Source organism: Cantharellus anzutake (genome assembly GCF_015039405.1).
Source record: "Cantharellus anzutake strain C23 chromosome Unknown EI90scaffold_5, whole genome shotgun sequence".
NCBI lineage: Eukaryota > Fungi > Basidiomycota > Agaricomycetes > Cantharellales > Hydnaceae > Cantharellus > Cantharellus anzutake.
The window spans coordinates 256304-278832 of record NW_024066955.1 but is presented as its reverse complement, the minus strand read 5'-3'; the positions used below and the strand labels follow the sequence as shown (position 1 = coordinate 278832).

Below are 22529 nucleotides of genomic sequence, written 5' to 3'. Positions count from 1 at the left end.
ACCATGGGATTCAGAAAAAGGTAGGAAAAGTCCAAACAGACATCATTTACGATTCGTCACCCCAGTTTTTGATTGTCAGCTCGTGAGATACTCGCTCGGCAAGTTGAGCTCGAGATCTCCTTGGCTCGGCGTCGGGCTGATGCAGCGGATGCGAGGATACAATGGGGAAGATTGATGCAACGGGGACTAGTAGAATCTCTCCAAGCTCCGGGTAGGCGCCATTGGTCTGACATATGCAATGTAACTTGTATACTTCTAGTGCATAGAACAAGCTGCAGGGAGTGCCCACTTTGAAGACGAGTCTCGGTACATCCTGCAAGCGATAAACCTCAAAGATCCAATACGAGAGCGGTTTAGTTTTTCAGCTGACAGGAAGGTTCTTCTTCAGGAGGCTTCTACAGTCCAACAGACCCTCCAAGACGAACCCCTCATTCCATCCTCACCCGGCGCTGCGGCACCATCGAAACGCCCACTCTTCGTTCACCAGCAAGTAGAGCGTAACGGTCCTTATGTCACCTTGCTTCTTGCGTGTGAAACGTGTCATCGCTCTGAGTATAATTCTCTTCATGGATTGTTCACTCATGCCAGGTCGCATGGTCTCCATTACAGGAACCATGACGAGTGCATTGATCGCTGCGGAAGGGTCGTCACTGGATCTGAGGCCCTCATATTACGTCGAGAAGGTAACGAAGTTACCGGCAGCGCAATACCTGGTTTGAAAAGGATGTTTTCATCTGCCACCGGTTCATTGGACACGTCAAAGACCCTGTCCCGCACTATTGGACTTCATTCGGAATCCCCTTCCCTTGCTTCATTTCTTGGAAAGACTCCGCGGAAACAGCAAATTAACGTGTATGAACCACCTGATATGGTTGACATCATTGGACTCGGGGATGGAGAGCATAAATCTGCTGTGCACGACTTTGGGATACCATTCATCGTCCTAGGGAAGCGCCGTCGAGAAGTGACCAATGGTCCGGAAAATAATTTTGACTTCTTTGTGCCGGACCCTTCTCTTTCTGAAGGGCAACGATATGCGAACATCATGGGAGGTTCCAGCGCAATAGCCATAGATGGCCTACGATCGACAGACGCTTCTAGATTCTATATTAAACGGCGTTTAGTGATCGAGGATTGGAGTCGCGTCATTCCTCGAAGTAAGCTGGCCAACAATTTCTGCCCCGACCTTATTCACTTCCGACCTCGTCAGAACAGCGTGCCGATGCTGATACACACAAATGGATGTTGAGGGTGGCCGCACCCTCATATGTAAGTCCAGTGGTCCTTGCACCACATCTCAATGCCCTTATCATCATTCCCCAGAGTCCTCACATAACAACATTTGTGTCTCGAATATCGGTGCGGGGTGTCAGTGAAATCGTGCCTAGCTGTTTAGATTATGGCGCAGTTCTTTGGACAGAAGAGCCTCACTTCTCTATTTTGGGAACAAGCCATGTCCCCTTTCTTGCCCGTATCACCATTGAATGGACTGGCGGATCCACGAGAAGTCTCGAGGTCGATCATTGGATAAATGTAGGCAATGCAATTGATGTAGATTTTGGTCTTGTTGATGGGATTATCTACGTTATCAGCTAGACATAAGTGGTAGCACCACGACGAAGCTGGGCGAAGAGCAAATTCTTGACGTCGAACTAGATCGTCATATGCCAATGAAACCCGCCATTCTAGGCGCTTCTCTGTCTTGGAATTTTCAGGCATCAGACCCTCCAGAACAGTTATCGGATCGAGAAGCTCATTCCTTCCTTCAAGCTGCTGCTCCAGTCTCTCCTTTCCCCGACTCCAAGGAGGGGGAGGTCGATCCAGTATCTTCACCCCATCAGGCTTCTCGACCATCTTCGGCAATAAACCAGAGCCTTGAGTCTTTCGAATCAGTGCTCATTCCACTTCTCTCCCGCATACCGCTTACTAAGGAAGGTGAACAATGCACTTAACACACCAGGACTGTTCTCACTTCTGCACAGATGAATCTTTCAGAGATGCGTTGGCGTCACGCATCCGACTCCCCGCCACTCGCAAGGCATTCTTATCTCTGATTCCCGGCCGCAGGAAGGCTGTCGAGGTGTGTCTTCATCGTTACAGTTTTGGCCCAACTCTAAGTTCGACTTGCGTCAGTGGAGGCAAGCTATCATGCTTCTTGAATCGTTCAAAACTTATGCCTTGAGTGACCCAGCACTCTCGAGAGATGACGGAGTTGCTTCGGTAACCGCTGGTGCTCTTTACCGCTGGATGCTGGGCCGCAAGGTGTTTCCGAGGGATGATAACGAGCGGCCGGATTCACCTCAAGACACACCAGCGGAGACGGACTCTCAACCGATGCCGAAGCTGTACTGTGCCTCCTGCGGCCTCGATAGCTCCCAGCATCTTAGGATCAAACCCGAAGGCCGACCGGCCGACGTGGTTCCTATCTGCGCAGAGGCAGCTTCCCACATGAGGATACCCCTGGTCGATGTACGGCGTTGGATGGCCTTAGCAAAACGGAACCTGGCTCCAGCCATGCAGCGATCTCACCGTCGTTCCGAGTCCGTGCTCGCAGCGTCCCCAGGGGACTATGTAGCAATCGCACACCCTCGGATTGTAGAGTATTTTCATAGCGAAGCTTTCATCCGGGGAAGGATGCAAGGATATAGATTGGGTTCAGTCCAGGAAGGGACAGGCGTATTTCCGTTAGAAAGACTGGGATCATCGCCGGACGAGATCGACCGCACGATGGGGCCGATTGCCCTGCTTGCTGTTGTATTTCGGCTTTTCGTTCAAGATTTGGTGAAGAATGGAATCAATGTGGCACGAACAATACGTGCACATGCACGATCCCGAAACAGTGTCGCGGCCACTGTCGACGACTCGACAGTTGGACCTGCTGAAACCCCACAGGTGCTGACACCTTTGCACATCCTTAGTGTGTTGCGGGGTGAGTTTGAGAGCCCCCCGAGATTCGGCGCCGCAGTGTGTCGCCTAGGTGTGGGTGAGGACGGGCTCGGAGATAGTGGATAGTTGCAAAGTTTAGGTCTTTGTGTACACCGAGGCATTACACTCAATGAGGAAAGTCATTCCATTTGTTCAGGAGTACCGGGCATCGGGGCTGGAAATTTGGACTGGGATCGGTTGTGGTGCTGGCATATTATCGCACAAGTATGCATTACAAGATCATTGTCACCGCTGGCCCTTCGCTGGATGAAAGTACTCACGAGATTGTTCATGTGAATTCTGAGACGAAGCTCCTTCTCGATTCTGAACATTTCAACGGGGAACTCACCGTGCGCGTGGCGAGATTCGATGGCCCTGCTCCCCATGGGAAGGACCCAATCCCCAATCTGCATACTTCGAGAAGGTTCCCGATGCAACATGGAGCATTGAAGCTACTGGTGCGCTCATCCCCTATTGCAGTTCGACCGAGGGTGCTCACGATACACAAATTTTCACCCCTAAGGGCGGTATCTTACCGAAGAGCTAACAGCTGATGATTTGATGTTTGGCATAGTCTTTAGACAGTGGGTCACCCTTGTTTTTCGACGAAATCACAGCATTGTAGAATACCTCCTTCAGGTCGATCGTGGACCGACTGCCCTCCACTTACCCAATTGGAATTCGAGCCCTGCATTGGTTCAACCCAAACATTTCTTTCGACTTAGAAGGCGATCCACCTACCGTTCTGGCACCACTCTTTACCGTCGCCTCTCGGGCACTTGTTACGAGCAGCACATCGCCTCAGGATATTGCGGACTCAACTCGGCCTCCAACACCCTCCCCAGGAATGGCACCTGAGGATATCTCCCACCTCGTTCGATCCCAGTCGATAGAGACCCGAGCTGCTGGCCAAAGAATTGCGGACAGGGATCTCATCAATGTTATGATTCCTACCAGTGACCTCTCAAGCACCCCTTCCACCCGCCCCATGACGCCAGAGAGGCCATTAAGTAGGTCATCTTCTCCAATGCCACATGCAGAACCCCAACCTACTCCATCACAACGAGGGTGGTTCAGTGGCTGGATGTTACCAAAATCTGCCAGTAGAGCTCGCCAGAAGTGGATGTCAATCGAGGAAGTGAGGAAGGGGACTGTTATAGGCACACATAATGTCGTGAACACGGACATAAGTAACGGCTTCATTGAATTCAGCGACATGACGTTGAGGATACCGGGTAGGTCTCGATGGAAACTTCCTGAATAATGTCTGACACGTTGCCGCTTACTTTTGCATGCAGGAATGCCTTTTACTGTTCATCTCGGCGATTATATGGTTGGACGTCCGGTGCAGTATTGCTGCGTATCCAAAGATTTATCGAAGCTTTACTGGTGTGTCATCTTTACCCTTGTGGACGACGCTATGGCAGAAATCCTTGCAAAGAGGGATTGAACGATATAGTACCGCTTCCTTGGCATGCATATTAGTTTCTATCCTGGTCGCGAGACGTCCTTCGTTTTAAAATCTAATCATATTGTAACACGGGATTAATGCATCGGCTTAGTGCCATCCATAACGCTTCCAGGATGCCGTGCCATGGCGTCCGCGGTAATCTTGTTTTCCGTATGAGTACTGATGTAAACAATGAGTGATTAGGTGTACGCACATGAAGTAGTGTCCCTTTCCATACTAAGTCCTGCAACACCAGCAAGATTCATATACACTCCCTCACACGCATCAATGCCTTCCTTGGACGTCCCTGCGGCCGTACTTTCCGGCCACGGGGTACGACAATACACACACGTCAGCTTCGATCCTGAGCTTTGTGCGGTTGCCGACCCTAGATATATGTATTAACAGTCAGGAAATCGTCAAATGACTTGGCTGAACAGTCACGCACATTGGCCGAAGCATTCCTTGTGTACGGCATTTTGGCAAGTATCGCACCATACGAGTACCTTCTCCAGTTCAACAATATTGCCCTCGATGCGTTCATAACAAATGGCACAGTCCTCTCCATTAGGGTCTTTTCTTTTCATGTCGGAACCTTCAACCTTCGGTGGTACCGCTGACCCTTTGGCAACTGCATATGCATCTCTGACTCTCTGGGATGCTATGACTGTCGGATTGGCTGGCGCTGCCTCGAATATTTCTCGTAACTCATCTGTGAGGAGTGCCCTAGGTATTGGGGAACTGAGCGGGGAATGAATCGACAAGGTCTGGAGTTACTGACTTCTGATAATAATGCGGAGAAGTCATCGGCACGTTCAATACTAAAAATTAACATTATTCTGGAGATGGCGATGCATACGACGTCATATACCTTTAAGGAAGATGAACAACTGGGCGTGGCGATGAAGTGTAAATCAATACTTCAATGCAAATTAGACGATCATCTTACAATGTGCTTGCAGTGGTTTCCTTTGTTCGCGTCGGGGCAGGTACATGCCGGCACTTTATCAATGGTAACTTCATAGACCTATGCAATGCAAGTTCATCACGACGAGTTTTGAAGTGTAGGCGCACATACATTGCCGGTGGAACCGAGAACATGAAACTTCTCGCAAAGCTCGCCTCCATTTCTCTCTCGGTGAACCAAAAAGAACCTTATACAAAGGAGCGTGATCTCATTGGTTCTTGGCAGCTAAGCAAGAATGTCCAACCTTTGACTCATCACTCGATCGACCCTATCTAAGATATTCTGGGGGCAATGAGGCTTAAATCGCGCTAACCTCTTTTCTGGTGAGGCAGCCACACAACTAGGGACATCCGTATTTAGTGCCTCTGATACTTGGGATGATCGTACGCGTTTTCGCTTAGGCAGGATATGAGGGGTCGCGTCATTGGATCCTACTTCGACCTTTCTCTTAGGCATCGTCGAGTTGTGGTCGCGCCCCAGATTTGTATTAATTATCGGTTCGGCGGCGGGGAAACGTAGGCAGGTTACCAGCCTTTATTGGAATAAAAGGGAAACGATGTCGGGGACTGACTCCAGACCGCGTCGGTTTAGACGGTCAGATGATCAAAACAAACAAGCCGTTCAACATGTTAAACGACGGAGACAAGATCGAGGCTGTATCAAAGTTCCTACTGCAAAGCCCACCTGGAGAGATTAACGATGTACTTAATGGTTTGGCTCCTCGATCATTTGGTATGCTGTCGAAAGTCAACACGTATTTTTATTATTTAGACGTGCGCGCGATCGTCAGGAACGACGAACTCCTAAGAACTGGGATCCTTCCAGCGCTAGAGCAGTACAACGTGGAGCAGCTCATAACTGTGAAAGTTCCTGACGCGGATCATCAGGTGTGCATTTGCTCAATCCACCGCCGACAACAAACGATTGATGCTGGGTGCTGAGACGATCAGGTTATCATCAGTGAAGCCGGGAGACTTGAGCAAGGCACTCAGCGATTTGTAGACCCTAAGTCCCATACAAGTTTCGAACTTGACCATATCCAGCTGGTAAGTATTGCAGCGGCACTGTTGTCTCTGCTGGAGTCCGACTCTCGTCAAGCAAACGTCAGATCCGCAACCAGTCTACACTAATGAGGATCATGAAGCATTCAGGTTAGTGTTCTCCGTTCCTCCGACTTCCTGCCCATCCCCAGCACCATGCGTGTCAGGTCCGCACTAGAGGTTGCAGCCGAAAAATATGTCGCCGATCATTTCGAAGAGGGTGTGGTTACAGTGTTCCCTCCAAAAGTACCTGGCACAGAGGGCGAAACACTTGAAGAAATATTTATCATCCAAATTGTTTCCAATAAGTATAATCCTTCGAATTTCTGGTGGGTGATCCAAAACTTAATCCCTTGGCCAGGCTGACGTTTTCTCATAGGTCAGGCAGATGGCGTTCTGAGTACTATGTGGACGTCCAGGGAGGCGAAGTACACGGTCGCGTTCTCATCAATGTTCACTACTACGAAAATGGTAATGTAAGTGACCAATCCAGCGTAACCGGTTTGTGAGGCCAATCGTCGTTTTGCGTTGAGGTCCAACTATCGACGCAGCATAACCCTACATTCCCCTTCCCGCCCAGTGGGCTGTCACCGGACTCAGCGGCTAGCTACTCTCACATAACCACCAAAATTTTGGCCCAAGTCGAGGCCTTGGAGGATTTTTATCAAAGAGAGCTGAATGATGCGTACACCGAAATGGGAGAGAAGACCTTTAAGAGCCTTAGACGAGCATTACCCCTCACAAGACAGAAGTTAGACTGGGATAAGGTGAGCAGATTCAACGAGGATAATTCTGGCTTGACGGCTTCCATTAGGTCACTGGGTACAAACTCGGGGCGGAATTGGCGGCGGGCAAAGGTGGCTTCGGGGCTGGGAATTTGGCATAGTGGGTGGATATATTCGCGTCGATTGCACGAGATGCACAAATATGTATGAATAACAAATCTTCCATTCGCACCTCTGCTTCCACTCCTCACGCATCGATTGTATCAACATCTACATTGTCCCCATCGGCATCCTCCAATGTCCACTCATACACTTCGTAGCGATGGTTAATTCCACCTAAACTAACTACTGCAGCGCCAGCACATCCACCGCATCCTCCGGTCTTCATCCGCTTGGAGAAAAAAACTCGAGACACGCGCGAATGAACCAGAGACATGGAACACATGATACAAGGCTCGTGTGTCGTGAACAGAGTCAAGGACGTAAGGAGGTACGGAACGTTTCGAGTCCCATTTGAAGCTGTCGGGCTTCCAACCATTGCATCAGCTGTCCTATTCATGGAGGTATCAGAATTGGGTATGAAAGAGGCTTGGTAGTAGGCTGCAGAGCGTATTGCGTTGAGGACAGAATGACGGAGGGGATGACGCATCGAGCGCCTCATATCACTTGCTAAGAAACCGATAGACGGGTCTTCGAAGCAGGAGACATATGTGGCTATCCCTAACTAATGGTTATTGTTGCATAAGAGACGGCTTTCGAGGACACAATTCGGATTGCGAGTGGTGAAAGCTGACCTCTCCACGTTGTTGAGCACGCTTGGCTTCTAGCTGCACTTTACTCATGCATTGTCGAACCCACCGAACCTCATCTGGTAGCCATTTCCGGGTTTCCGCGGGTCGAAGGGGCTTGGGAGAGTACAGGCATGGCCAAAGCTGTGTCTTATTTCGCAGCTGGGCCATCGATTTTGCCGGAAAGCGAGGGGCTTTAACCTTGTAAGGTGCTGACAGCCCAGCTGGGAGTGTAAAAAGTTCCACAGGCATAAAATCTGGGTCTAGTTCCTCCACGGGAGCGAGAAGAATGAAAGTTGACCCTGCTGGGGCTTCTAAGCCAGGGACACGAGGCTGCACCTGGGCGCTTACCAGACTTGAGGGGCGTTGAGGCCGATTTCCGTATGGATCGAAGGTGGAAGCAGCACCATCGTTGGGGACATTCAGTATGTGGACGAAGCTATACATCCTTCAGCGATGGCTCAGAACGACGAGAATGCACCATGCACCGGATCATCTCATTTGTGGTTTTGGGTCTTCAATGTCGGAAACCCAGATTTCCACTAGAAATGTTTCAGGACGGCTCCAGATGACCTAGCGAATGCCTCACTTGTCTCGAAGACCTCATCGGTCTCCAGATCCTGGGCATTCTGCGGCCACAGTTGAAGTAGACGAAATGGGAGATTCGTCATGTGATTCAAGATTCCTTGAACCAGAGGCATGAGGCTAAATGCGGTGGATGTGGCTCTGAGCGAAAGCAAGACGAAAGATTTCATTGACAAAAAGTATGGCACAATTGATAGCCTCGATGATCTGGGGTCGTCTGTTTTGCTCTACGAGTCGCAAAATGAGACGGCGCGTCTGAAAGTAGGCCTTGCAGCAATCATTGTCGCCGGGCGTCCTTAACATCAGTTCCTGTGTTGTAGCTACAGGAATCTACGAATAATTTACGAGAAACAGTACAGACATCTTTGACCGCGGCAGAATTTTGCTGTCTGACTCTCGGGAGGCAGCTCTGAACCGCCATATACTTGCAGATGACGTTTCAACACTATTGGAGGAGTTAACTACCGCATCGACAACACCCGTCGGCGAAAGCAGTGCCCATCTTGTTGAGCAACTGGAAGCCCTTCAGCACAAGCTCGGGCAGCTAGAGCTCGCAAGGACTTATGTTCGGTTGCTTGAACAAGCGACACGCTTGAGGTAATGGGTTCCGTGGCAGCACCCTTGCCAAACTGACAGAAAATGCTAGAGACAACGCTGTTAAGGCGGCAGGGATTACGTATCAAATCTTCCTCTTTTGATGAATCGGCGCTTTCTGGTTATGTTCGCCTTCAGGAATTCGTTTCTTCTGTGAAAGAGTCGTGTGCCCCTCTGATGGAAAGTTCGGCTATCAATGGCGGGGAAAGGGCCTCGAAATCGTCTCTCTCCTTAGGTCCATCCGCAATCGCACTTGGAAAGATATCAAGTCGGTTCTATCAACGTGCGCGTTCTGTTCAATATTCCACTGTCCCCAACTGAGTCGGCCGTAGGGGTCTGCTTGAGTCCGCGAGCGGCTTAAATGGCCGATGAAAGTGGACTACTCTTCCTTTTCACAAGCTGAACGAACGAAATTCGAGCACTCTTTCACCAACTTATTGCGACTTGAAGAGTTGTAAGTGGCGCACCGGGTCGCCATGTCCCTGTCTCACTCCTCACAGTGGTTCCGAGATCCATAATAATGACGAGCACTCGATGTCTGATGATGCCATCAAAGGATTATATCCTCTTCAAGCCCTGGTTCAGCCTATCGCCGCAAGGTTCAAATTTCATTTCGAGGGGCCAGGCCCACCAATCGGCTCGATAAGGTTCTTAATTATTCTAGTACTCTGGGGTCGCTAATCATCACAGTACTCTGATTCCAGCCGGAATTCTACTTCACTCACATTCTTAATGTCATTCATGAGCACAGACCGTTCATGGAAACCATTCTCCAACCTCTTGCGAGAAAGAGTTCACAGAAGCTCATTGTCGTTACTGTCAGCAGGATTCTACAACTGTTTGGCATAGAATTAACGAATATTCTAGCAAGAGTTCATTTACTTGCTTCTTCCCATCCTGTCACGGAAAATTCGAAAAACCGTCCCGGTTCTTCTGCACCATCCCTCATTGCTCGCTCACACAGTGTATCAAACACTAATCTTTGATAGTTCCCTTCGGGATCAAGGATTTACATCCTTGACGGGTACATCAGGAGCGGGTTTGAATAAGTCATCTCCACGGAATGATGATATGGAGCAAGATCGAGATGAGTGGGAAGGACTCAGCGAAGTAATCTGGGTAACAAAGACTGGTTCGATGCTTGGCTAGCGGGCGAGCAGAAGTGTGAGTCCAGTAACCTTCAGCTTTGTCCAAATTCCTTTGATAATTTGACTAGTCGCAGAGGATATCTACAACGAAATTATCAGTGCACCTGAGGCATGGCAGCTGGTCGATTCCGACAAAATTCTGAGGGAACGGGTGATGAAGACCTGAAACCAACAACGTCGGCACGACGTATCAAAGGCTTGATTGAGCGAGTGACAGGTGGGCTAGAGTTGAGCGATCATGGATGACCGACCGCCTTATCGGATATATGTACAGAACAATATCAGCCTCTTCCGCGTTTCGCCCACAAGGCGCACTTCCTTATTACGATACAAATATCAATTTTAGAGTCTTACCTCTCAAGAATATCATCCTCGCTCGATGCTTACGAGACTCTATCATCCTCCTTTATGAAGGCTGTCCCTGGAGCCCTCGCGGGGCAGTTCGGCACTGTGGTAGATACGAGGCATTTGACCAGTGGCACCCAGGGTTTGAAGCGACTTATAAAGGCCTATGCGAGTGCTAAGTGGATTAAAGACGCAATGGAGAATTGGGGAGAAGAACTCGTGAGATTCGTTGTTCGCACCCTGAACATTGGACATTGACAAATTCGTGTTCCAGTTTTTCCTTGAGTTGTGGGCGGAAATCAACAAGCGATCAGCCCTTCGAGCTCGTGCGGTAGCTCACCCTTCGCTCCCCTCAAACAATATAGGTTTAGCGGCAACACGGAAGGAACCTTGTTTGATGAGCTCATTGCCCATTACGATAGAGTTCTTGTGCGTGCGTTCGAGATGATGATCAAGCAAGTATGCTATGAAGTTGAGTCGGACCTAAAGCATTACATCAATGTGTGAGTACTTGCTTGGATGGTTGATGACTTCCCTCACGCTGGCCGTGATCTTCTTGCGAAGTCCTTGGGAGGACTCTGTCGAGCCTGATGCAGAATCAACGCAAGCAGTACCATCCGAGCTCATCAAGCCCCTTTCAACATTCTCTTCGTCTCTCCGCTTCTTCGCTACTGCTTCAATTCCTCCTTCCTTTGTCACAACGGCGCATAAACGAATCGTGGCAACTATAACTCATCACTTAACTCAGAGAGTTGTCCGCCACCGGTCGAAAGGCCGGTTCACCTCTCGCTGGGGGAAGGAATTTGTTCAGCACTGCAGATATTGGGTGCAAGCCAGTGAATTTGGGCTCTCAACTGACGGTGGACCGGGGAAAGTAAGGCGACCGGCGCAAGCTTGGGACAAATTAGTTGACACCGCCGCATTGCTAAGCATCGACGAGGCGAACTTCCGTAATATCCTACTTGCTGTGGATCATGGACCGGAGAAGTACAGCAGTACAAGCGAAACACTTGGATTGACCGGTGCTCTCAAATGGGAAGAGGCAAAGGATGTTCTGCGGGCCAGGGTAGAAGGATTATCATTAGGCCAATAAAAAAAAAACGCCCTCTTTCGTTAATGCATGCACGCTTCTTTCCAAATACATTCCATCAGATTCGCTCGCAAGAACTTCAGCGTTGGTAGGAGGATCATCTACCAGAATAACTTCCGTCTCTGTCGAATTTCCCGCACAAGTTTCTTCCTATTACTCCATTTTTCCCTCTGGGCCTGCAGCTCCATATCTCTCTTTTTACGTTGCTCCCTCGATAGAGGTGCCGAGATTTGTACAAACGCCCGACTGCAATCGAAACGTCGGGCCAAACTGATGACCGAGTTTTTGACAGGGTCTGCACGTCTCAGCTGGCGCATTTCGGCGATTTTCTCCTCTGTGAGGTGGTATCGTTTCTCGGGGGGCCCTTTGCCAGCACAGGAGGGCCCGAGAATTCATGTGATGATGCGGAGACTACTGAGGAGGATGACGAATCGGTGGAGGGCAGTGGATTCCTCAAAGGAATGGGGCGTAACAATGGCGACACTGGTGCTGTGGTAAGTGAATGCTGAGACGGCGCGGAAGGTGGTGGTCGCTTGATGAATGTGACACCTGGCTCGAGCTCTTGAATGACAGCTTTGGTCGATGTCAACAACGGGTCGCGAGGTCGCGGAAGAGCCCTGTGCATAGGCTTGTTCGAATATCCACGTCGAACCAGCGACAGCGATGCCGAAGGCAGCCCAAATTTCAGTCTTAATATTGTGGTCATCACTTTGAAGTGCCCAAAATCCCTTTGCATAAAAGATGGCTCCCACGCATTTTTAGCGCTGGGAAGCGTCACGTGTTGCAGTTTAAAATTTAACTGACCCCCCAATAATGGAGGGCGAAATCGACGTCAACGCTCTTAGCGACGTTGAGAAAGCAGAGGAAGTTAAATCTGAAGATGCATCCCCCATTTCGAGCTCCAAGCAGGCCTCGCCGTTGGCTTCCGGTACTTCTCGCTCATCGGACTCCGAGCCTGAGCCTGAGCCTGGGTCTGAGTCCGAGTCCGAGTCTGATTCCTCCTCGGACGACTCTGACGATATCTCTCCTGAATACCTCGATTCTTTATTGGAGAACACTAAGCAGGCTCTGAGCGCTGCATCTTCACAGGATGGCTCAAAGAAAAAATTACGACCAGAGGATTTTAACAACTTGTGAGCGCTATCGTTTCGTAACCGTTCAGTGCTTCAACCCCCCCTTCCTAAAAAAAAGCATGATGATAGAAACCCTTTACCTGAGCTCAATGCGAGCAACTTACTCCCTAAACCTTACCTGGGTGCCGCAACGGGTACGATGCTCAGAAATCCAGATCATGAACGCATAGCACAGCAAACCACCGAAGTGTCGCTCGCCAAAACTCTACCTAAACCTCCCAAGTTATCGGAGAAAACAGGATTACCAATGACAAGAGCTGAGAGGAAAGCTGTGGGTTCATCATCATCTTGCTCTGGCAAAGCCTTGTTTTTCATTTCATTGGAACCCGTTCCGGACGTCCCGTCACTTACTATTGCATCTCTTAAGCTCCGCGACTCTACGACCGGACCGAAATGGTTCGATCTCCCCGCACCCTCCGAATCCGATCTCCCCCGTCTCGCGCGCGAAGTCGAAATGATGCGCCTACGAAACGCCCTCGATCCCAAACGTTACTACAAAGCCGATGACAACCATGAGAATCCTTTACCAAAGCACTTTGTCATCGGACATATCGTCGCTACCGATTCGAACATGAAGAAAGATCTTGCTGGAGCGGGGAGAGACGATCTACCCAAGTCTAGGAGAAAACGAACGATCGTCGAAGAGTTATTGGCGGATGAAGAAACGAAGGCGTACGCGAAGAAGAGGTTCGAAAAGTTGGAAGCCCAGAAGCCCATAGCGAGAAGACAAACTAAACGGAAAAGGAACTAAAACTGAAGGGGGGAGGGGGGGATGTTGCGTTGGAGGATTCCTTTTCCCATCTGACCGCGCATGCATGATTATACCACCAAAACTTCCTTGACTACATCTCATTCGGGTTAGCACTATCAGCAATATTCTACTAGACATGCTGTAAACACCTACTTTTGGGCACAATACGATATAACAAACCAACTTTGTTCGCATTCACTAATGGACAAATTCACCCATTCGACAAACTAGAAATAGCTATATGTTATATACAACGTACTCTTCTTGTTTTCGTTCTTCGATCTACCTTCGTGTTCGCCGCTCGATCCTATTATATGTGGTACTCATAATTGTGCTGCTGACATGGCCGCGCGCGCCGGGTGAGGAATTCGTTAGAGAAGTTTCAGTACTTGGGACGTGTACGTGGCTTATTCATGCATGCATGGTACCGGTTCTTCCATCGGCATGCAGGGATGCATGCGGGGATTCAAGAACACGGCCGGGGGTTGTGACTTTGTACATCTTTTTTTGAGCACCCTCGCCTCTCTATCTCATCGCGTTTTTTGCATCCAGATCGTGGCCTTTAAACATATGTGCAATATACTGTATGATGGATAATTTTTATAATTTGGTTTACGTGCTGCATGTAGAGACCTACTTTTAGCGGACCAACTCTGTTTGGATTTTATTATATCTACTAATGGAACCATACCAGTGGCCGATCCTTGATAGTACATATAGTCCTGGGCGAAAGCTGCACATACAAGGCATCGTTTATCTCGTTATTGGCAGTCTCATTCTCCAGATCGAGATGTCATGCATGTCAATTGAATTAATATATATATATATATTGCTCGATCGCGCACGCGCACGGCGCCCATGCATGGATGCATAAACGTCGTAAATTCTGTAGAGTTAGGAATCTTGTACTCACAAACTTTCCACTCCACATGGCTAGCTTCACAATTGATGTGAGTCCAATTAACCCGATACAGCGTGCGCGCGCGCAGCGCCAGTGCTTTTGCACTAATTCCCCGATCAGATCTAGTGTGTTCGAGATCCCCCCCCCCCATGCAAGCCGCCGGTTCAGCACTTTAAAAGATAGGTCTGTTGTGTGCCCAATACAAACTATACAATACCACAACAAAGGTGGCAAAAAAAAAAAAGCAAATTGTTGACGATAAGTTGTTGAAATAAACGATTTCAGATATGGGGGACGAAGCGAAATGAAAGAAAGAAAAAGAGCACATTGTTCCAAAACCCCAATGCAGTAACGTTAGAAAAAAAACAAAAACAGAACCAACACAGAAGTCGATGTTATTACAACAAACGTTATAGGTGTCATCACAAAGAGTCTTTCAAGTGGGTCCATTCCGATGATCGTAAAAGACATGGAGAAATGACTGGCGTATACGAGCGTGATAGACTCATAATGTGAATGCGTTGTCCGGGGGGGGGGGGGGGGGCGCGTCAGAGCCCCCCGTTTGCGCGGTCCGTTCCCGTTCCCGTTCCGTTTTAGCGAAAAAGTCACCAAAAAAAAGCAGTTGGTTGGTTCCGAGAATTTCCAAATCCGAACTTGGCAATGGTCTTGGAGCCGGTGGAGGTGGAAAGAAAAAAAAAGAAGAGAAGGAAGCCACTACACTACTCGCTCCGGAGCCCCATCGTTATCAGAAGCCGGAAGTGGGGAAGCAGAAAGGAGATCATTGTCCTACAAAGGAAAATTGCTGCACCAGAGAGAGAATGAGAAAAAAAGAAAAAAAAGAAAAAACGGTGAAAAAGCATCTCCGGAAAGTGAAACTTACCAGTTGAGTTGCTCCCGGAATCAGGGGGGTTGGCCCGGTAAACGTGCTCCGGTCAAAACGATAGCGGTGGGTGGAACATACAGGACTTCCAACGGGGTGAGAGCTAAAGAACACATAACGGGATAATAGGGGGGGAACCGGGCGATGAAAGAATGATCAGTAGGATGAAATACGAATTGAAATAAGATTGTCAAAAAAAGAGGGAAAAGAAAGTGGAGAAAGAGGAAAAGATAACACGTACTCCCATTATCGTTCGCCCACATTGGATTGACAGTGCCATCAGTAGCACTTACGTTCCACTGTGGTGTACCGCAGAAAATTCAGAACAGTATAGTTAGTGGTTAGTAAGAAAGAAATGATCAAGGGTCAACCAACTACTGACAATATCAGGCTGGTGAGGTGCGTTGATCCCAGTGGCATTTGAGTACGTGCTTGGCCCAGTCGATGTATCGTTTGTTGAAGCTCCAAGCACACCCGTACTAGCGTCGTGTTAAAAAAAAAAAAACAGGAGGTGGCGTGGGACATTTCGGTACCGAAGAGAATCGGGGAAATCGAAATCAATTGGAGACTCATGAAGACGTAAAAAACGGAAAGATATACTAACTCGTTGCTTCCGGGTGCGAATATGGTGTTGTTGGCGGTGTAATTAGTAGCGACTGCAGCGATAACCCCTCCTGTTGCGTTCCCGTTCTGGATGAGAGGGGGGAGGGAGGGAGTCAGATCAAAAATACGTCAAACAAGGGCGGGGGAAAGGGAACAGCGGTTCCACAATTAGGCAGGGGCCTTGAAACGGGGATGCATGCCCATAGCCTCGTGGTCAACGTGCAACTTATGCAGTCATACCAATTTGAACCCTGAGTTAACCGGCCCCCTTACCGATCCCTTCATCCCCCATCCCCCGATCCCCGTTCAAAGACTCACCTGAATGTAAAACGGCACCAGACCAGCCTGCGAACCAATCGAACGTTTCCAACTGTTGCTTGGGATCTGGGCTTCGATGACCATCGATTTATTCTGCTGAGGGGTGACTTGCAGTGTGCCCTGAGGCGAAAGGAATTCATTAAGGAATCCAACAGTCGTCCCGTTTAGCTTGATGGTAATTTTGATAATACCTTTCCTCTTTGGAGGAGGTGGTGGTGGTGGCGGTGGTGGAGGGGGTGGTGGAGGTGGAGGTGGAGGTGGAGGGGGTGGTGGCGATGGTCTAGCGCGGGCCCAGAATACCCCTGCAGTGAGCCCATTGTGAAATGGCAGGAGATACATAAAAACAATCATCATCATCATCTGCGTAAGCGCTAAGAGTACAAGAAAAAACAAAATTGACGAACTGGTAGGATCCTTGATATTTGGCCTGATAGGAGGAAGACCACGAGCAAGTCGCTGTGCATTGGTCGTCGCACGTTCCAGATCCCGCTTTGTGTAGCGCGTTTGAGGGGAAAAGACCCCCTCCGAGCCTGAACGCTCCCAAAGAAAAGAAGGAAGACGACCGCCAGAGGGACGAATCCAAAGAGAAATCGCATCGTGGAAGTAACTGGGTCCCAGAGATCAGAGTCGTGACAGTACTCTACAGAGTCTCAGGGATGTAGGGGGGGAGACTCTTCCTCTTCCTCGGCTCTGAGGAGTTACGTGGATGGGGACGGTGACGGCACAACACCTGAGAAAGAGTGAGGAATACCAGAATATCTTTTACATATATATAAGCCAGTCCGAAGTATTACTTCCCGATGAAGCGCACGGTCTAGAGGCCTAACGGGACCCATATTCAATCACTTTGAATCGAAAGAATAAAACCGGCAACATTCGGGATTGGGAATTATTTCCCTTTGCAGGAGTTCTCCAAATATATGTAAAATGAATATTTGAATCAGAATATGGGCGCTCGATCGCACGGGGAGAACAGCTCTCTCTTGGTACTTTTCCATATCAAGCTGGTCCTTACGGCTATATAGCGTTACTGTATGGGGTTGGTTCACCGCCTCTTCGTTTCCCATGCAATGAGATTGGCGCATTCTCGTGCCAGCAGTATTGTTGCTTCCTTGTGGGCGCTTACAAACCCTCCACCCCCCCCAGACCATTCCACGTGGGCCTGAAACAGGGGGGCCCAACAAGGCCAAAGCAGTAGTTTCTCAACACGCTTGCGATGTGATACTTGCGGGTTATGTAACGGATACAGGAGGAACGCGGCAGTAGCCGGAGTCCGTTTTACCTAATAATACACAAGTGTCAATCTTTGGAGGGAAAAATAATGTATGTATAATCGTATATTGAGCATGAGCTCGCGGCAGATTCTCTGGGATTTTACATACAGCGAGGCCGTTTAGCAGGGGGAAAAGAAGAAGATCGAGGACTCGCAGTTCTTTTGCCCGCTGGCGGAAAACGCGCTTTGTGTATGAGAAATGGAAGGGGCTTACGCCTCAGTATCATCACTGCCAATCATGTATTTATCAGCAGCTGGTTCTCACCGGCCGTTTCCTCGTTTCCCCCCTCCCCCCGTACTTACTCGATGCTTCGCGAATTCGGGTATATCCAAGTCATGATGAGCATGTCTCACATGTGTGCAGCACCCACCCATACATATTCCGACACTGCCTCCCTATATAACATGTCCGTGCGCGCCTCATTCTTAGCATAGCCTAGCTTATAATTAAGTGCCTTATATTTCACAGCTATGTAATGATAGTTGTCGATCTTGCGGCCATTATTCGGAATGTCCTTTTGAGGTTTGTTTTGTCTTCAAGTCCATCGCTATATCGCCAGTGCAGCGGCCCATATTGGGTCTGTCGTAACAACGCCCGTGCAAGCACGCTCAACGGCTCGATTCAATGACTTGTGATAGGAGTTGAGCGGGGACAGCTTATCTTGGCTCATAACGTTAACCAGCGAGTTGAATGACCAAGGGGGGGGGTCTCATGATGAGCCAAAAATGGGAGTTAGCAGATATAGCCTTACATGGCAACATCCCGGGGTTCTTCATGGTGCGCGCGCATGGATACCCGTGCTGCTGCTGAGAGCTCAGACGTGGTCATGGTCTCTGACGTGTCGACATTGTGACTAGGGGGAGGGTCCTTGGCCGGTGGTTTGGGCTATTTTGTCATTGTCGCACAACGTAGGTGCGGGACCTGATGATAAGCGTTCTTACTTATTTTCCTAAATTGTCAACAATCTCTGGGATGGTTCCCAATTTGATTACTTTAATTAGAGTGAACAATTTTTGTTTTTTTGCAACCCAACCCGTCGTAAATTTCTGCGAAATACACTGTAGTTTAGTTAGACATTGAGTCAGAAATTAGTCAATGACGAATAACAAAGAAATGATTACAGAATCGCGAACAATTGGTCAAAGACTTTTGAAAAATCTATCCACTGTGGTCTATGTGCAGCGCAAGGAAATGGGCAAACGGTCAGACGAAAGCGCCTGAGGTGAGGGAGTTTGGGGAGATGGAGGTGGGGTGATAGTTGGCTGTATCGGAATCGGATCTCCGCTTTCATAAGGCATCGTGTCCTTCCAGCGCTCCTGTACCGGATGGCCATTGAATACTTCGTGCAAAACATGCCTGATGTCCTCTACGTAGACAAATCGAATACCAGTCTTTACGCTAGCAGGAACATTCTCTTCAATATCAGCACGATTCGCACCAGGAGCAATAATTGTTTTGATTCCCGCTCGGTGTGCTGCGAGAATTTTTTCCTTCAATCCTCCCACGGGGAGAACTTGCCCGACTAGGGATACCTCACCAGTCATGGCTAAGGACAGGCCTGATGAGTGCGTAGCCCAGAAAACAAAGCGCTTCATCCGTACCTATGTCGGGATTAACAGGTGTCTTGGTCAGCAGCGAGACGTAGGCTGTAATAATTGCCGTTCCCGCACTCGGACCTTCCTTCCCGATGCTCCCCTCTGGCATATGAAGGTGGATGTCTTGATCCTTGAGTGTGGGCTCCGTAGGCGACGGTGTGATACCAAGTTCGAATGCGTGCGTCTTGACCCAGCTCAAACCGATCTGGGCACTCTCACGGATAACTTCACCCAGCTTGCCCGTAAGTTGTAACACGCCCTTTCCAGGCATAGCCTGATTCCAGTCAGAAACGTTATGTGACGCACGAGTAAGCGAATAGAAGGTGTCCAGCCACTTACTGAAGCTTCAACAGGCATGACCGATCCTGAACCATTTCCAAGGTATCCTAAACCAGTGCTGACACCTGCTGGGGGAGCACGGGTATAGAAACGGTCCTTTTGGTAGATAGGGGGTCCAACGTAGTCCTTGAGGTTGTCAGGTGTGATTTGGAGATGCACCGTGTCGGGAACAGCCATGGGTTTGCCTTCCTGGGTGGTAACGACCTTTTTATCTGGCTCCTGGGTTGCCGTAGCATTCGCACCTGGGGTGTCCGAAGCTGCGTCGGCGTCGCTGTCAGTACCGGGTTTGAGCACTGTTGGAGACACCTCAGCAGAGGGGGAGGGTGGCGCCGAAAGCTCTGTTTCTGCCGTCGAATCAGTATCATTCTCTGGGTCCCCAAGATCGCGAACAATTTTGAGAGCCGCTTTCCTATATACCTGCGGAATAACACATTGGGTGAGGATCGGGAGGATCTCATAAAATCAATTCATACTTTGTCAATATGCTTCTTCAAATTTCGAACACCACTTTCCCGGCAGTAGTATTGAATGAGGATATTGATTGCATCGGCACTTAAGGTCACGTCCACATCTTTGAGTCCAGAAGCAGCCCTCGCCTGAGGTGCCAGGTACCGCTCTGCAATGACTGATTTCTCCTCAGAGACATACCCGCTGACCTGTAGAACCTCCATGCGGTCAAGCAGAGGTGCTGGGATGGTATCGAGGTTATTGGCGGTGCACACGAACAGAACCCGAGAAAGATCCACTGGTACATCCATGCTGGGAAGCCCATTTGCAAATTAGCGCACACACGCCACCAGAATGAATTCAACGCACTAATGGTCTAGGAACGCTGAGTTCTGCTCTGGATCCAGCATTTCCAACAATGCGCTTGAGGGGTCCCCGTTGATCCCGCGGCCAATCTTGTCTACTTCATCAATGAGAATGAGAGGGTTCTCTGTGCCCACACGCTTCAACGCCTGAATGATTTTGCTCGGCAGAGCTCTGAATAACGAAAGATTGAGTTCGCAGGAACCGAAACAACGAACATCAACTTGTACCCAACATAAGTTCGACGGTGTCCTTTGATCTCAGCCACATCTGTCAAGCCACCAACCGAAAAGCGGAAGAATTGCCTGTTCAAGGCCCTGGCAATGGACTTCCCAATAGACGTTTTGCCAACACCCGGAGGACCAACGAAGCAAATAATCTTTCCTTCAACGGATCCTCGAAGTTTTCCCACAGCAAGAAACTCTAGGATACGGTCTTTAATGTCGGTCAATCCATAGTGATCTTCATCCAAGACTTTAACAGCATGAGATATCGAGAAGTTCTCAGGGGAGTGAACACCCCAAGGAATCTAAAGGCAAGAATGAGCCATAAGAATGTAGTCGAGTTGATTTCACACACTTGCGTCAACCAGTCGAGGTAGTTCCTTGTCACGTTAGCTTCAGAAGCGGCAGGTTCCAAATGCTGAAGTTTAGCCAGCTCCTCTTCGAAGACTTTTCGAACGCCCTCAGGCATCTTTAGCGAATCAGCCCGCTCTTTGAACTTCTCAATTAGTTTGTCCTTGCCATCCGACTCCATACCAAGCTCCTTCTTGATCCCCTTCAACTGCTCCATGAGGTAGTACTCTCGCTGACGTTTCTGAATTTTGCTCTCCACGTCTCGCGAGATCTTGCTTTGTAACTGGGCATTGATAAGTTCCTTTTTGAGAACGAGAAGTGCTTTCCGGAGGCGGTCCTCGATCACCAAGCTTTCCAAGACGTCCTGAAGCTCTTCAACTTCGCCAGTAGATACGGCGGCAGCGAAGTCAGCGAGTTTGTCGGGTTCGTCAAAGACATTGTTGGCGGATTGAGAAATCGTGAAGTTTGTGATCTGGTCCCGGAACAAAGGATTGAGCTGCGCTATATCTTTGAAGACGGACACAATCTCAGACATGACTGCGCGAATGTACTGATTGGATTTGTTGAATGGCTGAGCAGTTAGATTATCTACGTTAACGATGGAAACCGAGAAATCATGAAGGAAAGACGTGTGTATAGGAGCTACGAAGTTCTTCAAGTCAGCGGATGTGCCATCAGGATTGGGGAGCAGCTCACGGGGCTCGGTGTTTAGTGATTGGGGATCTTTCTGGTCCGGTCCAGTGACGTCTGCGCCTCCCGTGGCTGTTTCTGATGGCACGGGATCCGTTTCCGTGCGAATGGGTAATAATTCGTTGATGTGAATACGTCGATGAGGGTAAAGAACCACGGTCAGGCTATCATCCTTTTCTTCGTCCCTCCCATTGGAGGGGCTACTGGCAGGAAAGACGCTAGTGATTTGGGCAAATACTCCAGTTCTGTGCACCCCACTCAAGTCTGTTATGATATCACTGTCAGCATTTTCGTCCTTTAGCAGAAAGGCTCCAATATATGGTTGGCCGCGCTTCATCATTTCCTTAATTGCAGCTACTACAGCTGGGTGTTTGACGACTACCGCCTTGTAAAAGCCGGGGAAGAGAGGTCGGCGCGTGATAGGGAGCGCCAATACCTGGGGGTAGGATTCTGGAACAGATTGCTTGGATATTGATGTTGAGGGGGGAGGTGAATCGGATTCGGGAGGCGGGGATTTGGCCGGGGGTTTCCCATCGTCCGGGGGCTCATCGGAACTACTCGATGAAGATGAAGACCGAGGAGGCGACCCCCTATCCCCATTGTCATCTGGCTTTGAGGCAGACACTGAGTTTTCACCAGTCGACTCTGCCTCGGTAGCCTCATCTACTCGGCCCGGTTCCTTCGGTGCACCGGTCTCACGACCGCTACCTCTCGAGCCAGACCCATTCGCCGACCTCGGGTACCTTAAGGGTCTCGATGGGCGAGGATAAGAGAATGAACCAGAAGTGTGGAAGCATCGATGCACCGTCCGAGAAAAGCAGAAGACGGTCAATGGTGTTGGAACGGCAGAACCAAGTCTCGTGTGTTGGGTTGACCAGCGCACAAGTCTTAATAGCGTATTCATTGTGGAAGGGAGAGGATCTAGCCCCTTGCCCAAGCAACTTCCCGAGACCAAGATTGAAACGCGAGTACTTACGAATGCGCAAACACCTGCTATTCACTG

General features: G+C 49.3%; 12 protein-coding genes across 12 annotated transcripts; 7 read left to right on the top strand and 5 right to left on the bottom strand.

Moving 5' to 3' along the window:
- Positions 1-171: 171 nt before the first annotated feature.
- Positions 172-3384, top strand: EI90DRAFT_3035242 (uncharacterized protein; the record flags this gene model as incomplete). Its single annotated transcript, XM_039058596.1, has 7 exons — positions 172-211; positions 267-1157; positions 1211-1269; positions 1324-1533; positions 1593-1935; positions 1983-2080; positions 2134-3384. Coding segments are annotated over 7 exons (2510 nt in total), but the record flags the coding sequence as incomplete, so codon positions are not given.
- EI90DRAFT_2050930 (uncharacterized protein) lies at positions 3040-3601 on the top strand. Its single transcript, XM_039052480.1, has 2 exons — positions 3040-3383; positions 3449-3601. The coding sequence occupies exons 1-2, from the start codon at positions 3153-3155 to the stop codon at positions 3470-3472; spliced, it is 255 nt and encodes an 84-aa protein (XP_038921704.1). The 5' UTR covers positions 3040-3152; the 3' UTR covers positions 3473-3601.
- Positions 3602-3796: 195 nt separating this feature from the next.
- Positions 3797-4484, top strand: EI90DRAFT_3035238 (uncharacterized protein). Its single transcript, XM_039058595.1, has 2 exons — positions 3797-4160; positions 4224-4484. Exons 1-2 carry the CDS (start codon positions 3869-3871, stop codon positions 4373-4375), a joined length of 444 nt encoding a protein of 147 aa, XP_038921703.1. The 5' UTR covers positions 3797-3868; the 3' UTR covers positions 4376-4484.
- On the bottom strand, positions 4390-5941 carry EI90DRAFT_3279067 (uncharacterized protein). The gene is made up of 8 exons (XM_039066647.1): positions 5587-5941; positions 5454-5529; positions 5325-5402; positions 5247-5265; positions 5157-5196; positions 4824-5101; positions 4590-4763; positions 4390-4536 (listed from the first exon to the last, which is right to left on the bottom strand). The coding sequence occupies exons 1-8, from the start codon at positions 5796-5798 to the stop codon at positions 4484-4486; spliced, it is 930 nt and encodes a 309-aa protein (XP_038921702.1). The 5' UTR covers positions 5799-5941; the 3' UTR covers positions 4390-4483.
- A 27-nt stretch (positions 5942-5968) lies between these two features.
- On the top strand, positions 5969-7268 carry EI90DRAFT_2906545 (F-actin-capping protein subunit alpha; the record flags this gene model as incomplete). The annotated part of the gene is made up of 8 exons (XM_039054255.1): positions 5969-6053; positions 6114-6229; positions 6293-6388; positions 6441-6493; positions 6550-6711; positions 6762-6858; positions 6916-7149; positions 7197-7268. The coding sequence occupies 8 exons, from the start codon at positions 5969-5971 to the stop codon at positions 7266-7268; spliced, it is 915 nt and encodes a 304-aa protein (XP_038921701.1).
- On the bottom strand, positions 7057-8557 carry EI90DRAFT_2050044 (cytidine deaminase-like protein). Its single transcript, XM_039052476.1, has 4 exons — positions 8485-8557; positions 8384-8410; positions 7902-8334; positions 7057-7831 (listed from the first exon to the last, which is right to left on the bottom strand). The coding sequence occupies exons 2-4, from the start codon at positions 8389-8391 to the stop codon at positions 7355-7357; spliced, it is 918 nt and encodes a 305-aa protein (XP_038921700.1). The 5' UTR covers positions 8392-8410; positions 8485-8557; the 3' UTR covers positions 7057-7354.
- A 611-nt stretch (positions 8558-9168) lies between these two features.
- EI90DRAFT_2050372 (uncharacterized protein) lies at positions 9169-10048 on the top strand. The gene is made up of 4 exons (XM_039052478.1): positions 9169-9357; positions 9407-9528; positions 9575-9721; positions 9779-10048. Exons 2-4 carry the CDS (start codon positions 9443-9445, stop codon positions 9921-9923), a joined length of 378 nt encoding a protein of 125 aa, XP_038921699.1. The 5' UTR covers positions 9169-9357; positions 9407-9442; the 3' UTR covers positions 9924-10048.
- A 21-nt stretch (positions 10049-10069) lies between these two features.
- Positions 10070-11354, top strand: EI90DRAFT_2050997 (TIP-1 family-domain-containing protein). The gene is made up of 6 exons (XM_039052481.1): positions 10070-10238; positions 10291-10439; positions 10497-10675; positions 10730-10786; positions 10842-11070; positions 11132-11354. The coding sequence occupies exons 2-5, from the start codon at positions 10334-10336 to the stop codon at positions 11013-11015; spliced, it is 516 nt and encodes a 171-aa protein (XP_038921698.1). The 5' UTR covers positions 10070-10238; positions 10291-10333; the 3' UTR covers positions 11016-11070; positions 11132-11354.
- A 404-nt stretch (positions 11355-11758) lies between these two features.
- On the bottom strand, positions 11759-12282 carry EI90DRAFT_2906189 (mitochondrial ribosomal protein subunit L20-domain-containing protein; the record flags this gene model as incomplete). Its single annotated transcript, XM_039054236.1, has 2 exons — positions 11759-12010; positions 12070-12282. The coding sequence occupies 2 exons, from the start codon at positions 12280-12282 to the stop codon at positions 11759-11761; spliced, it is 465 nt and encodes a 154-aa protein (XP_038921697.1).
- Positions 12283-12437: 155 nt separating this feature from the next.
- Positions 12438-13732, top strand: EI90DRAFT_3035225 (Fcf2 pre-rRNA processing-domain-containing protein). The gene is made up of 3 exons (XM_039058594.1): positions 12438-12652; positions 12860-13061; positions 13158-13732. Exons 1-3 carry the CDS (start codon positions 12471-12473, stop codon positions 13539-13541), a joined length of 768 nt encoding a protein of 255 aa, XP_038921696.1. The 5' UTR covers positions 12438-12470; the 3' UTR covers positions 13542-13732.
- Positions 13733-14981: 1249 nt separating this feature from the next.
- On the bottom strand, positions 14982-16844 carry EI90DRAFT_2050566 (uncharacterized protein). Its single transcript, XM_039052479.1, has 6 exons — positions 16244-16844; positions 15927-16012; positions 15705-15801; positions 15564-15621; positions 15323-15425; positions 14982-15244 (listed from the first exon to the last, which is right to left on the bottom strand). The coding sequence occupies exons 1-5, from the start codon at positions 16601-16603 to the stop codon at positions 15343-15345; spliced, it is 684 nt and encodes a 227-aa protein (XP_038921695.1). The 5' UTR covers positions 16604-16844; the 3' UTR covers positions 14982-15244; positions 15323-15342.
- Positions 16845-18689: 1845 nt separating this feature from the next.
- Positions 18690-22430, bottom strand: EI90DRAFT_3116889 (Lon protease C-terminal proteolytic domain-containing protein; the record flags this gene model as incomplete). The annotated part of the gene is made up of 7 exons (XM_039062931.1): positions 18690-19063; positions 19119-19386; positions 19452-19868; positions 19925-20210; positions 20268-20435; positions 20480-20790; positions 20841-22430. 7 exons carry the CDS (start codon positions 22428-22430, stop codon positions 18690-18692), a joined length of 3414 nt encoding a protein of 1137 aa, XP_038921694.1.
- Positions 22431-22529: the final 99 nt, after the last annotated feature.